Source organism: Ischnura elegans, chromosome 1 (assembly GCF_921293095.1).
Source record: "Ischnura elegans chromosome 1, ioIscEleg1.1, whole genome shotgun sequence".
In the NCBI taxonomy this organism is placed as follows: domain Eukaryota; kingdom Metazoa; phylum Arthropoda; class Insecta; order Odonata; family Coenagrionidae; genus Ischnura; species Ischnura elegans.
The window spans coordinates 132,394,113-132,407,897 of NC_060246.1; the positions used below are offsets into that span (position 1 = coordinate 132,394,113).

Consider the following 13,785-nt stretch of genomic DNA (forward strand, 5'->3'; position numbering starts at 1 on the left):
TATTTATTTAAAAATTAGTCAACATATTTCACTGCACTCCAGCATCATCAGGACCATCTGGAGAAGTGCAAAGTATCTTTACTTCATATCCGACCTTGCAATTGTTATCCTCGTAACGTAGTGGCCCCAAAGAATAATGAAAACCCCGCTTACGACCCTCAACACACGTCTCTTTGGATGCGGTCTCACCAAATTCCCTTTCCTTATTTTCATGTCATGAATAGTGTACTTGGATGTGAAGGTGCCTCCTTAAAAGCACGGGACTCTCTTCCAACCGCGGAGCACAGCCTAGTCCATTCGCATCAGCCCCCAAAGGAGTGGCTCCCTCTCCTCATGTCTTAACCAACCCTTTACAATCTCATTGCCCCTTTCAGATGGTGGTGGGCTCCATTTACCAAAGGGTTTTTGGTGTGTTTGCAGGAGGAGGAGGGCCGGAGCGGCGGGTGCGGCGGGTGCGGCGGGTGGTGGCGTGGGGCCGGCCTTGGGCGGTGGCGGAAGGGGGGGAGGGAGGGGAGGGGGGAGGAGAGGGGGGCGGGCGCGAGGCGAGGCATGGCTTCTAGCCCGCCGCCCCCGCCCCCGCCCCTCCCCCCGCCCTCGCCCCCGCCGCACCACCGACGCCGATGCTGCACGGGCGGGGGCCGGCCGCGGCGCCCCCGACGCCCGCCCGACGTCGTCTGCCTCGAGCAGGAGGTGGGCGCCTGGGACGCCGTGCACTTGGAGCCGCTCACCGAGGACGCTTTCGCCGCCAACCTCCACCAGCGCTTCAAGCGGGACCAGATATACGTAGGTGCAACCACCGACTGCTTCTCCCTATCACCGTCTCCCCTTTAAAAAGCCCTGCTTTCCAGCAACTCTTGCGTGATGCGCGTTGGCGTGATTGCGCGCCGGTTGCCGTAAAAAGAGCGCCGTGCCTCTGGTTTCCAACCTACGCGGATGGTGAGAGGGGGATATCACTGCACATAAATACCCTGTACTCATTGTAGTCGTGCCTGGCAATTTAGTTTCCTGTCGTCGCACAGTAGTTTCAAGCATCTTTGCCAAATCCTTTAATGGATCTAACCGCGCATCACTCAGCCACGGATGCGAGTTTCTTGGCTTAAAGCCTGGTTTCCAAGAAACACGCATCCTTATATGCGTGAAGCGCGATGTTCGGCGGCGTGATTGTAAATCCGAGAAGATGCTTTGCAAGGATGCGTGACAACACTGCGCGACGTCGGAAACTACAATGTCAGATACGACGCCGCGCAGTTGCGTCGCGCACAAGTTGGCAGAGAGGGAAGTTCTATCGAACGCGGTTCCGTGATCACGCAGCGTGATCGCACCCCCTCCCATTGGAAATGAGTAACACGGAGCTCTCGTAAAGGCAACTGGCGCGTGATCATGTCGTCGTGCATAACACGGCGGTACTTGGAAACCAGGGTCTTACCTCACTGTGAATGTGGTGTAGAAGAACTGTAAAGGTGGGCGCGCAGTAACCAAAATCTGAGACCAATATTAAATCCGCTACTCAGTGTTAATATAGGAAATAAACAACCTTAAGTTTGAATCTCTCTATCATATTCTGTTGCTCTGATGGTTAACTAGCGATAGATTTTCAGGGACATCCGAAATGATTTCTGAAGACATCATTTTCTTGATCGCCCAGCCATTTTCCGGGCCTTTTTTTCCATAGGTTTCGCTGTACCCTCAATCACTCGAGAGATCGCTGAAGTTATCTGTCAAAAGGGATGGAAAAAATGACCATGTGGAGAAGACTTCGTCGATTGCATCCATAAAACCTAATATTTCAGGCTTTGTGTTGAAAGCTTGGTAAAAGAATGAGCATCGATGCTGTAGTGTGATGCAATAAGGTGGTTTCCTATAATTTTTTATTGCCTAAATCGAAAGATTATTACTCCTGGAGTACGTATTTCACGCTTTTAGATTTTTTAAGACGATATCTATTTTTCACGATTTAATGAAAAGTGAAAATTTTCAAGCGCGCCAAAACGCGACGCTAAGTATGAATGCTGGGAAAAGCCCGTGTGACGTCTCGCCGCTGCTGTGTGAGGCCACCTGGGTTCGAGGCTATGAACGCCCCTACGATGCAGGCTGTTTGCTGCAGAGCATGGCGGTAGCGTAGAGTACCCTGCTAGCAGGTAGCGCTTGGCTTAAATAAGGATTATTAATACCCTATCAAACGAAGGAAACTTTCCGACCCTATGCAATTTTAATAGGTGATTATGAAGACATGTTTCCCTGAGCTCTGTGCCTCACGCATACATTGGTAATTTCAGACGATGTAAAACTCCCGACTACTCGCATAGCATCTAGGCCCCTGTGACGTAACGTGAAGTGGCATCGCATGGGCGCCAATTTGGCCTTTTTCAAAAGAGGTTAAAATTGACCATTTACATTCGTCTAAACTGGTATTTCTAAAAACAAATAATTTGTATATTATGAATACACTAATGGTGGGTAATGAATCGCAATTAATGCCTTTCGTTTTCTTTTTTGAAGGAAACTACCCTATTGTTACAAAAGAGTGATCGAGCAATACCTCATGAATCCCTTTTTCTAATTTTATCTGCTGGAACAATACTTTTTTCCATGTTAGCGAGAGGTTGCAATTATATTACAACAATTCATAGATATAGAACACTTCACTCCGATACTGTCATGTGTCTCAATGGGCAAAAAAGATGACCAATTTTGACGAAATAAAAGCATGATTCCCATTTTCTCCTCTTTTTCCTTTACCTGGACATAATTTAATGTGTTTGCTTTTCGCCATATTTGAGAGAAGTGCCCATGGTGCCTTTTTTGACTACTTCCAATGCACCGCAGTATCGTCGAAGAGTGCTTTTCAACACGGTAAAATATACGCTTTTTCAAAGGTATTCAAGAAGATGCTCGACCAAAATTCGAAATCCCACGCGCGAATATGGCAAGGGGCACCACACTAACATAATCACAGGCATAAAAAAAGTCCGTCGGCGTTGACTGCTTTTTTTTAAACGCGCGAAGTACTTTGAAAGCTATTGAGGAATGTGTTTGGTACAAATTTGGTATCCCAATCGCGAATATGTTGTAAGGCACTGCATTAACTGTCGCGCGGGCAAAGAAACAGGTAAAACCTAGCGGTTTGTGGTGATATTTGGTATGATCTTGGCACAGTTATACTACGTATCAGCATCAACCTTATACGTACTAGCATTTATGGCCGTTCACCTTTGGGGTCTCCAATTTAAATATACATTCGTCAGCTCTGTATTATTTTCGATACTCTAATTCTATTTTACGTTTTTCCAAGGCAAACATGTTACCATTGTTATTGCTTAGGTCTTCGTACTTGTTTTCATTTTTGGATATTTCATTTCATTTTTCACAAGATCTGATAATCGTAAAGCATTATACATTAACAACACCCTTTCAACATCTGTAACAGGTTTTTATATGTCTCTCTTAAAACCTAATTTGAGGGTAATTTTGATGAATCATCGTGACAAAGCTTAAAAAGTCGTTTCGAAACCAACTCTCATACTGGAAATTGAAAATGCATTTCTTATTCATGCACCAAGGTGTCTATGTCAGTAATTGCCTACTTATAATAATAGCCTGTCAGTAATAGCCTGCTCAGTAAAGAGCCTACTTATTTCCATCTGCTAATCGATAAGCTGGTGGTTAATTGTCTGTCTCACATTTCCTTTCTCATGGAGTTTTTGAATGAACTGAGGGTGATGGCAACGGAATCATCCCAACCTCGGTTGGCTCTAGAATTATATCCATTTCATATCTAGGCCCAGGTTGGTCGATATTTATTGGTTCATGTTTATTGCGTCATCGTTATCCTATCCCGTATATCGTATGCTTATGTAGATTCATTTTTCACCCCTCTTTTTTTCCTTGTTCATTTACATTTAGCCTACCCATCTCCAGTTCTGTCAAAATTTCTTCAGCCTCCAAGTCTTCCTTCCATATTCGTCAATTTTCTTCTTGTAATTCTCTGCTCTTCCTTCCGTAGCATCTTGTTTAGAGGGTAGACCCTTCTGTTCAGACTTATGTTAATTCTTTCACTTCCTCCTTTATTCGGTTAGCCACCTACCTCGTTTTAGTCTTTCTGGTCCACTTTCGGAAGCTCTTATACAAATCGACATTTCTCTGCTCTAAATTCTTCCCACATCTCGTTCTATTTTACATATTCCCAACCAAACACGTCACCATTCCCATTGCTTAGGCCTTCCGTTTTCATAGTTTAAGATCTGAGGAAAGGAAAGCGTTTCAACATTAAAATGTGATGTAGCCTGGTGATAATGCTCTCAATCCCTCTATTTCCTATTACACATTTCCTATGAAGCCTAAATAAATACCATACCCTTTCCGCCTTACCCCAGAACTGAATGGATAGGGATCAACTTTAAAAACTACTCATCTTACCGTTTCGCATACCAAACGGTGTGTAACCTTCTAAGTAAACTATATTCTTGGCCTCGATAAATGAAAGAAAATATAGTATATAAATTTAATATGGCATTCAAAAAACTCGTTAAATGGTAACACGCATGGAGGACTGAAGCCTACTGCTATTCATTGGTATATTTGATCTTTTTGTTTACGTGAGCAATATGACATTGTAGCGAAAAATTGTAGTTAAGGAAAGCATTAATATGCAAGTTTCCTAACCATTAATTGAAATAAAGAAATTATGATCATATTGTATGAAGATGAATTGTGTAATTATTGTATTGTCATAGTATTGCCAACCTTTTCATTGTTAGGTTCCGCATATTAAAATGGGAGTGACCGCAAGGGACGGGAAAAATTTGGTTTTAAAAATATATACTTGTAAATAGGTCGTTAATTTAGTAATTTCAAGCCACAGTTGATGAGATTTTTACATTGCCTGAATCATATAATATGGTTCTAAGGCTACTTTGGTGCGATTCTTATGAAATTTAAGCGCCGGCAGTGGGATGCAGGGGCCTGAATTCGAATACTAAGGCGAAACCAGCGCTAAATCGACGCATTCGGGGACCTGTGGTTGCTTCGAGCAACACGACCTCGCGGTGTTTATAGTGGAGAAAGGAATCAGAATATAAAGCATGGAAGAGACTCCCACAGCCCTTCCCCTCGAAGCTCACAGGAGCACATGGCCTCATTTTCCGACCCCGGAGGTGATCCATTTAACATCGATAATGTAGCAATGAAACAACTACGGAAGAGTTGTCAATTATTTCTCAACCATGCTCAGCATTGATAATATTCTGTTGCATCGACTTGTATCAACCGCTGTCCTTTCAACCATTATCCTTCCTTTCCGTGTAAGGGTTAAGAAATTATTATCTCGATGCCTTATTTCGATAAAAAATATGATTTTAAAAAATATTGCCTATTTTTTTAGACAACTCCACGAGACTCGGCATTAAAAGTTTGGGAATCGTATATTTTAACCTCTAATAATTGTGATAAACATGGTTTTGCATATTCCTGACGCATATAGAGCATATCGCCTAACTAGCCTCAGTCTAATAAGTTGCATTTTAATATTGAAATGCATTCGTAAGTTCAATAATACGTTCAATTTAAATAAACTCTAAATGTACATTATGTGTCGCGGTCATGAGGAGAATTATTCCACTGGAAGCTGCAATGAATCTATGAAAAATGAAAGAGAAGGAACGTTGTGCTTTCACATGAAATATTTATTCACACATTTACACGACCATGGTTTCAACGAAAAACGTCATCATCAATTGAACTCTACTGAGGTCCATCACATCTATTTATTGGAGGAGGAGGGAGGAATGTAACTGGAATAAATAGACCTCTGCAGAGTTCACCTGATGATGACGTCTTACGTTGAAACCATGGTCGTGTTAATGTGAGAATAAATATTTCATGTGAAAAAACAGTTTCTTCTCTTTCATTTTTCAAAATTAATCGCTTTCACAAAGTTACGCCTTAAACCATCAATTTTGCAATGAATCTATTTTCGTTAAAACAATCCATTCCATGTAATTTATCATCTAATTTGTTACAATTATAAAAGATAATATTTTGTGGGCTACGTAAGGCTATTTCGGGGTCGCTAGAGGGCTGCAAGTCGCCGACCCCTGCTGTAAAATTTCATCTACACTCAAATAAGTTGCGCGTGGTACAATCGCAATTTAGCATTTGGGCCAATTATTCATTATGGAAGCTTTTGCGCATGCTCAGTGAGCATGTCTCACGGTATATTAATTACGTTATTTATCTGTGATCGATTTCTAGCCGTTGAAAGTTTCTCTGGCAGAGGGCAGCAAGGGAGATCCCAAGACTCCAATTCCCCGACTCCTTCCTGTCATTTCCACCTCTCCCTCCCCTCCTATCCCTTATCCCCCTTCCTTTTCCATTTACCCTTAGCACATCATCCCCTTCGTCTCACACAAACCCTCGCATTACCCTCGGAACGATCTGCCGCCGTGAGCTTTCCTAAAGATTAGCCTCCTAATTTACACCCGCGGCGGCCCTCAGTTTTAGCGCGGACTCATCACTTTTCCTCTTCTTCCCTCGCCCTTGCATAATGGGCGCGGTGAGCCGCGGAGGGGACGTGTCATTTGAAGATAAATCGTCTCCGCGTCGATATTGGACACGTGTCTTCCCTACAGGCGTCGGTGATACGAACGCGTTCGTGCATTTGATGACGGTACCCCCGGTTCACCAATTGCTTGATTTTTCGGTGTGATTTTCTTGATCTGTCGGTGTGATAGAGCCTGCCCTGTAGCTTCATTATCAGCGCAATCATGAACTTTATCGTTGATGACTTCTACTTTGCTCGGAGCTTAGACGTTAATATTCTCAAATAAATGAATACCTATCTATCATTTAAACATTCTTTCACCCTCATTATTTAATTCATGTTATGATATCATAAAATTCATCGGGAGAGAATATTTTTCTCGGTATCTAGTTCGATTTTTTTTTCATTTTAGCTCAGATGGCGGTTGTAATAAAAGCCGGTAAGTTGATTAAAGAAATTATTGTTATCTATGTTAAATATTAAATACCAACCTCAATTTAAGTTAGCAGACATTTAAATGGCAGTGGTCGATCAAATCAACTACACCATTATTATTTGAAAAGTCTAGTCCAAGCTTTTAATGACTGAAGCATTCTGGTGACTTGATCAGCATATTTGTATCTCATATTACAAACTGGTTAACTATTATTAGGTTATCTGGCGAAATGATAAGCTTCAATATAATTCTGATATTTATTCATAAGTTACCAAGTAAACGGGTTTATGGTAAGGCATCAAATCAAAAACATGCATCTTTTTTTAGGGAGAGTTATACAATGGGGCTTCAGTGATATTAGATGTAATTTGCGGCTTCTAAATTATTTTCTGCAGCGATCCTAAGTCGGTATTGCTGGATATTGAGTTATAACGCCGACTAATTTTATCTGCAATAAAATCTAGTGGTATCATATCATCATCGTATGTTAGTGGAAAGAAACTGCTTTGTAGTTTCCACACAGCTTTTTTACTACCCCGATCTATTTCATCAACAATTTGTCAATTTCGAGTGGGTAGAGTCATCCTGACCACGAGCAAAATTTTTGCAAGTGGCAGTTGGCTCTCTCCCCTTGGAAGTGAGACATTTTTGTTGACACCGACGGCGGTGATTAATAAGCTTTGTGGAAAATACGAAGCTGTTTCTTTTAAAATGTTTAAATACGGAAATTCCGCCTTCATCCATAAATTTAATTCATAGGATAGTTATTGGTTGTAAAACGCAACACTTCAGTCTTTTTAGTGATATTTACGATTTTCCCAGTGTCGCAAGGCATCGGGAAGTGATATTTCGAGCACCTTTGCAATTGGGTCCCTAGCGAGAAAAATTTACAAATTTGAAAGCCCTCCGCAGTATTTACGCCATCTATAGATCGTCGTCCTAATTATTCATGTGATATATCATGAAGTGAACCTTGGGAAAATTCGAAATGGCTAATCATATAATAAATGCGTACTTAGGTGAGCTTACTTTGGATTGTAGAAATTAGTTTCATCGATAGTAAATTCTTTAAGGCGTACATGTGTTACAATATCAAACATGTTCCTACAAATTTGTGTACTGTCCGAAATTGGATTAAGAGAAATTTTCCTTTATCTCTAAGAACACTTTAGTGCCTATGTTTTATTTTGATATTATTATTACCCAAGTGTTTCCCGTTGCATTAATATACTATGTAAACAGAGTGGCACGAATCAAATGCTCGACGTAGAGAAGCTTAATTTCATTTCTTAATTTAAATTTCACCCATTCTTAGTACTGTCACTGTAACTCGTTGTGAATATGGGGCAGTGTTTTCTTTGCCATAGATGGCTAACGGAGGAGCTCCTACCTCTTGTTTACAGGACAAAAAACACTTTTAATTGTGCCTGTCATCATCTTCTAAATGTCTAGGCGTTAGGTGTGAATAGGGGGGTTTCCTATTATTTTTTTATTGCCTAAATCGAAAGATTATTACTTCTGGAGTACGCATTTCACGCTCTTACATTTTCGAATTTCGATATCTATTTTTCGCGATTAAACGAAAAGTGAAAATTTTCAAGCGCGCGAAAACGCGAGGGCTAAGTAGGAATGATGGGAAAAGTCCGTGTGACGTATTTCTGGTTCCCGCTGCCGCCCTGTGAGGTGACCTTGAGGCGAGGCTTGAGCGCTGATACGACGCAGGCTGCTAGCAGGTAGCAGAGTACCCTGCTAGCTGGTAGCGCTTGGAATAAATATGGATTATTACTACCTTATCAAACGAAGGAAACTTTCCGACCTTAGACAATTTTAATAAGTGATTATTAAGAGATGTTTCCCTGAGCTCTGTGACTCATGCGTGCATTGGTAATCTCAGACGATTTAAAACTCCTATCCTCTCGTGTAGAAACTAGGCCCCTTTGACGTCACGTGGAGTGGAATCGCAAGGGCGCCAATCTGGCCTTTTTCAAATGAGGTTAAAGTTGACCATTGCCATTCGTTTAAACTGGGATTTCTAAAACCAAATAATTTTTATATTATGAAAACTCTTATGGTGGGTAACGAATAGCAATCAATGCATTTTGTTTTCTTTGATGAAGGTAACTACCCTATTGGCCTGTGTAGCGAAAATGTTGGATTTTTTTCCGTGGCTGGGATCGTATTTCAAACCGCTTGCAAAGTAGTGAAGTCTTCACCGCTGCTTCACTCAAAAATGATTGCAGCCAATTAGGGCTGCTTTGCTTCTTGGAATTGCAACAGGTTCGCTGACGGCATGAAAAAGTGAAACCTCTGCTAACATCCTCGATGATGTCGAGCGGATCGGATCCGCTGTCACTCTGCTCTGCGAGAGTGCTTGGAGCTGTCAATGGAAGTCTTGTGCTCACACTGGGCTGCCGTCGATGCGAACGTATCGATTCTTTGATTTAGAATGAGGTGAGCGCCTCGACGCCGTGGAGTGCAACACTCTTTGCCGTAATTGGTCGCTCCGTCTGAGCTTGTCTCGTTTTATCCTAGCAGTGCGTTTGTATCCTCTAATTTTAGCCATTTTTTTAATCTCTGTACTAATAACTGGAGTACCTTCTCTCACGTGACTTCTAACGTGGGATGAGATTTTGTTGGTCAGTAAGGTGGAATCCAATTTTAAATTTAGTTGTGAGCCTGGAAATGGAAAAATATATTCTACGTTATAAATATTTTCTCTTTTTCAAAAATCGAATTATTTTAAAGCATGTATGCTAAAATGTTAATATGTTGTAATCTCGAACATTCTCTAATCACTTTATTTTCACGCAGCTATTTAACAAACTCATTATAGTTAAGTGCCAAAATATAATTGAATGTGATTGCTCATTAGAATAGTTTTATAATTTTTGTGCATGGTTTTAGGAAATGAAAACTGCATGAAAGCAAGATGCTTCGTGTCTATTAGATTTCTCACTTTTTTATCCTATGTCCTTTAATTTTGTCTGCTAGCTAACAGCACTTAGGGACGATATGTATTTCATTTAAAGGAGCTCGGTACCTCCGGACGAAACTTTTTAAGCGCCCATTAACTAATGGGAAAGATGATTTGAGAATTATTTGTTGCGTATGGAGGCATAGATTACGCAGCTAGTGGCAATGGTGAGGAATGGTTTCGGTATGTAGCTAGTGATAATGGTGAGCTGTGGTGTAGGAATAAACATTTTGAAAAGTGCACAATGCGTGGATGACTACATTATCTTATTCAAATGACCCAGTTGACTGTACCGCAAAGTATTAGAATCGCAATTTCTATGTAATTTTTCTTTTAACTTGATGGTTTTACTTAAAATATTATTTTCATTGCATCGTTGTCTCCGTAAATTAAGTGCTAAAGTACGATATTAGAAAATAGTCGTGATTATATTTACGAAGATGTCCGACAAAGATTATATTATAATTTGGAAGAACATCTGAACTCTCGTCATACATTCCACTTCATTATGTTTCTTTACGTTGATACTATCATTATACGAAATTCAACCAATCGAATAACTGGAAGGTTTTTTTATCGTCGCTTGTCTCCGCGAAGAAAAGTTTCCATTCCGTTAAGCTTGAAGTCGTCTAGTAAATTCACCGTTTTTTACACTTTCTGCTTTTTTGTTCTTAAGCACATATGCGAAGAACTTAGTCACCCGAGAATGTTTTTGGCTCATCGTATTAGTCTGTTGTGGGCGAGTTTGGCATATTTTATCTCGCAAATTCTCTTGCATCGAAATGGTTGGACTACCATTCATCTATCTCACTCTACCTCTATTTCCTCACTCTTATTGGCTATGTCACTATCCGTAGTTTAACTTTGGTTTTCGTTGTAATTGGTATTTTGGCTTCCGCGAAGTAGATGAATAAATTTTCCCTCCATATTTTCCGGTTCTTCCCGAATGTGTTGACTGTAGCTGGGAACAGTTTCGCCAGGGTACTAATTGGCGAGACCATCAGTTCTCGATATAAAAAACGGAAATGTCTTCAGAACTTCTTCATAACTGTATATTAAAAAATAATTATACGTTAGTTTTGCAGTGGTAATTTGAAAAAAAAAAGTTCAAAAGATTTTATAATTCTGTTTCGCAAACGAATAAATTATTCCTATCTTACTAGGAAATGGACAACAAATGTATATATTTTCTATAAATTCTCTTCTTTCCTTCATCTAAAACCCATAGGTTTTCCAAATTTCAATGAAGAACATAGCGCTCCGTTGTTAATGTTTTCACACCCATGCAAATATAAATATTCATATATAAATTTTAATATGTTTTTTTCTAAGTTTGAATTCAATTTTTCAGGCTTTTACTGCGGCATTTTAGTTTTATGTATGATTGTATTATTTTTCGCTAACTAATAATAAAGGTTGATTAATACTCATTTTAACTAGGCTACCAATGGAATAGCGGGAATGGTTTTTACCAAGATTTATAGTGGTTCAATAGATTTGATAAGTCAATAGATTCGTTTAAAAAGAATAATTTGTCCCTAATTCATAGAATCAGCGAGGCCTAATGGCTAGCGATCAAATTTCTTAGGTGGACGTGTGAAAAAAAAACACACCACGTATGGAATGCATGCCTACACCTTGATTCTCTCAACTGCATATCCAAAACAAAATAGTATTGGACAGTTGAAAAATGAATAAATACCTATATTATCCCTTATTTTACTGGGGAATTGAATGACTTGAGGATGGGAAGGCAATCGAAATTTTCTGTGGTGATGGATTCGGAAATTAAAGTTAAGGAAATTAGAAGGGGAGTGAGGGGTCGTTGATGAGGAGCACTGGAATGCCTACGGTCGTGACAGATGGAATAACGGGGGGGTAAGCGAGGGACAGGGGGGAAAGCGAATGGTTTGATTTTTCTGTAATGACGGATTAGAATGGAAAATGGAGGAACCAGTGGGAGAGCTTAAATTTACCATTGTTTTTTTCGTTTTAGCGGTCAAGTAAAAATAATTAAGTGTTATCTTTAAAAGTAAATATTATTATTAAATTTGACCATATCCATTAAAAATCCAGATATGAACGCAACCTCTGTTTGTGAACCTATGAAATCCTCGTTTACGGTTTAAATACAGCGCAAGAATTAAAGGGGACTGGATGTATTAAAGATCTGCATCTGCACGTGTGTGGGAAATTTGGTGCATGGCCTTTTTCTTTTAAATAAGCTCTTATAAAAATTTTTTTTTAAAAAACCAGCCTTTATATTTAGATTACAGGGGATGAGCAACGTTTATATAAGACACAAAGCAAAAAAACTCAGTGACCCCGAAAAACCAAAAGTGACGTATTAAAAAAGTCACTATATTTATTAAATTTTCAGTGAATGGTAAGCCCCCTATGTTTCAAAATGCCACCCCTATGCTTTTAAATGCCTACTATGTGGATATGCCTAAAGTGGATAACTTTTACTGTGGTCGCAAAACACGAAAATCGACCATTTGGAACTTCTTAGATCAAAAACATGTTTTTGGGGGCTATATGTTGACTGGGGGGTGGTTAAAGGGGGGTTGGAGGAAAAAAGTTATATTTTCATGTATTGTCATCGGAAATGAAGAAGTGTGCAAAATTTCAGCGTTTTTGCTTCACAGGAAGTGAGTCAAATTTGAGTTACAAGATTTGTACCAGACAAACAGACAAACAAACAGACAGGTTGGTGAGTTGATATAAAGGCTGGAAAAATATAACAGGCTGTAGACAGTAGAGACTTAAGTATGAATTTGAATTTTTAGATAGCCCTGTCAATTAGTGTATGGCTTGATTTATAGTATGAAGCCTCGGACCATTTGCACGTTCCTCCTTTTTTGTGCCACCGTTTTTAATTTTATTGAGTTTAATCTCACTTACTAAATATTCTGATTGTTGCAGTGAGAATTCCGTAATAAAACCTAAAGCTAATGGGATTATTAGAAACAATAATGAAGGAGGATCGAGAGGATTTATTCGGCCAATAATAGTGGATTTGTCTGTTGTGAGAAAGCATTTCTTATTTTGCAACCTCTGATTGCCTATGCGTAACCGATCTATTTCGATACGTGCGATAATGATTTCGATAGTAGTATCGAATTCCTCTAGATGACATCTTATTTGGCTTTCATTTAATGAGAAAACTAATTTATTAAAGGATTGATTACAATCGTAGCTGCGGAAGTATTTCATTGAAAATTTGTTGTGCTCTTTTAGCTTATAGCTCGCTTTGAAATTAAATTCCGCTGGACATTTGGACCCTATGGTGCTACCAATTGGCATGATGCCAATGGGCGTTTGGCGTAAATTTATTACCTCAGTTGTGTCTTTTTGATTTTCCTTTGAATGAAATATATACCGAATATTAGTAAACGTTAGTGTTCTTCTCTTCGGGTTTTAAAGAGCTCCTCCGACGTTTATCTAAATTCTATACTTAACTCGCTGGAGTATTTTTTCAACTTTCATGCCTCTTTCGTTTTCTTTTCGGTTTCCAAAAATTCATTTAGCGAATATGAAATCCGCTGCTGACTCTTACCCCCTTCACCAAGCTCTTTATTCATTCGTCTTGCCTCTCCCTAGTAGTATAAAGTAGTATTTTACGAGTGGTAAAAGTGATCAATTCATGCGCTGTTAATATTTTTTTAAATGATCGCTTTCCCCGCGATACTCAGATGCAGCATCTGAGTAAGTATCTCGGTCTAAGACTCTGAAATATTGTGTGTAAATGTAATTTTTGCGCTATTATCATTATTACGTATGAATATTTGCTTGTCATTTTGAATCCTTTCCCCGTAAACGAATATGACCCGCTGT

At 39.6% G+C, this 13,785-nt stretch overlaps 1 protein-coding gene across 1 annotated transcript in view; it reads left to right on the forward strand.

The window, feature by feature from the left end:
* Positions 1-549: 549 nt before the first annotated feature.
* The window catches only part of LOC124164299 (unconventional myosin-Ia-like), an 86,841-nt gene continuing 73,605 nt past the window's right edge, over positions 550-13,785 (forward strand). The window contains exon 1 of the mRNA XM_046541589.1: positions 550-783. Coding sequence (XP_046397545.1) covers positions 550-783 — 234 coding nt within the window. The remainder of the gene's footprint in view (positions 784-13,785) is intronic.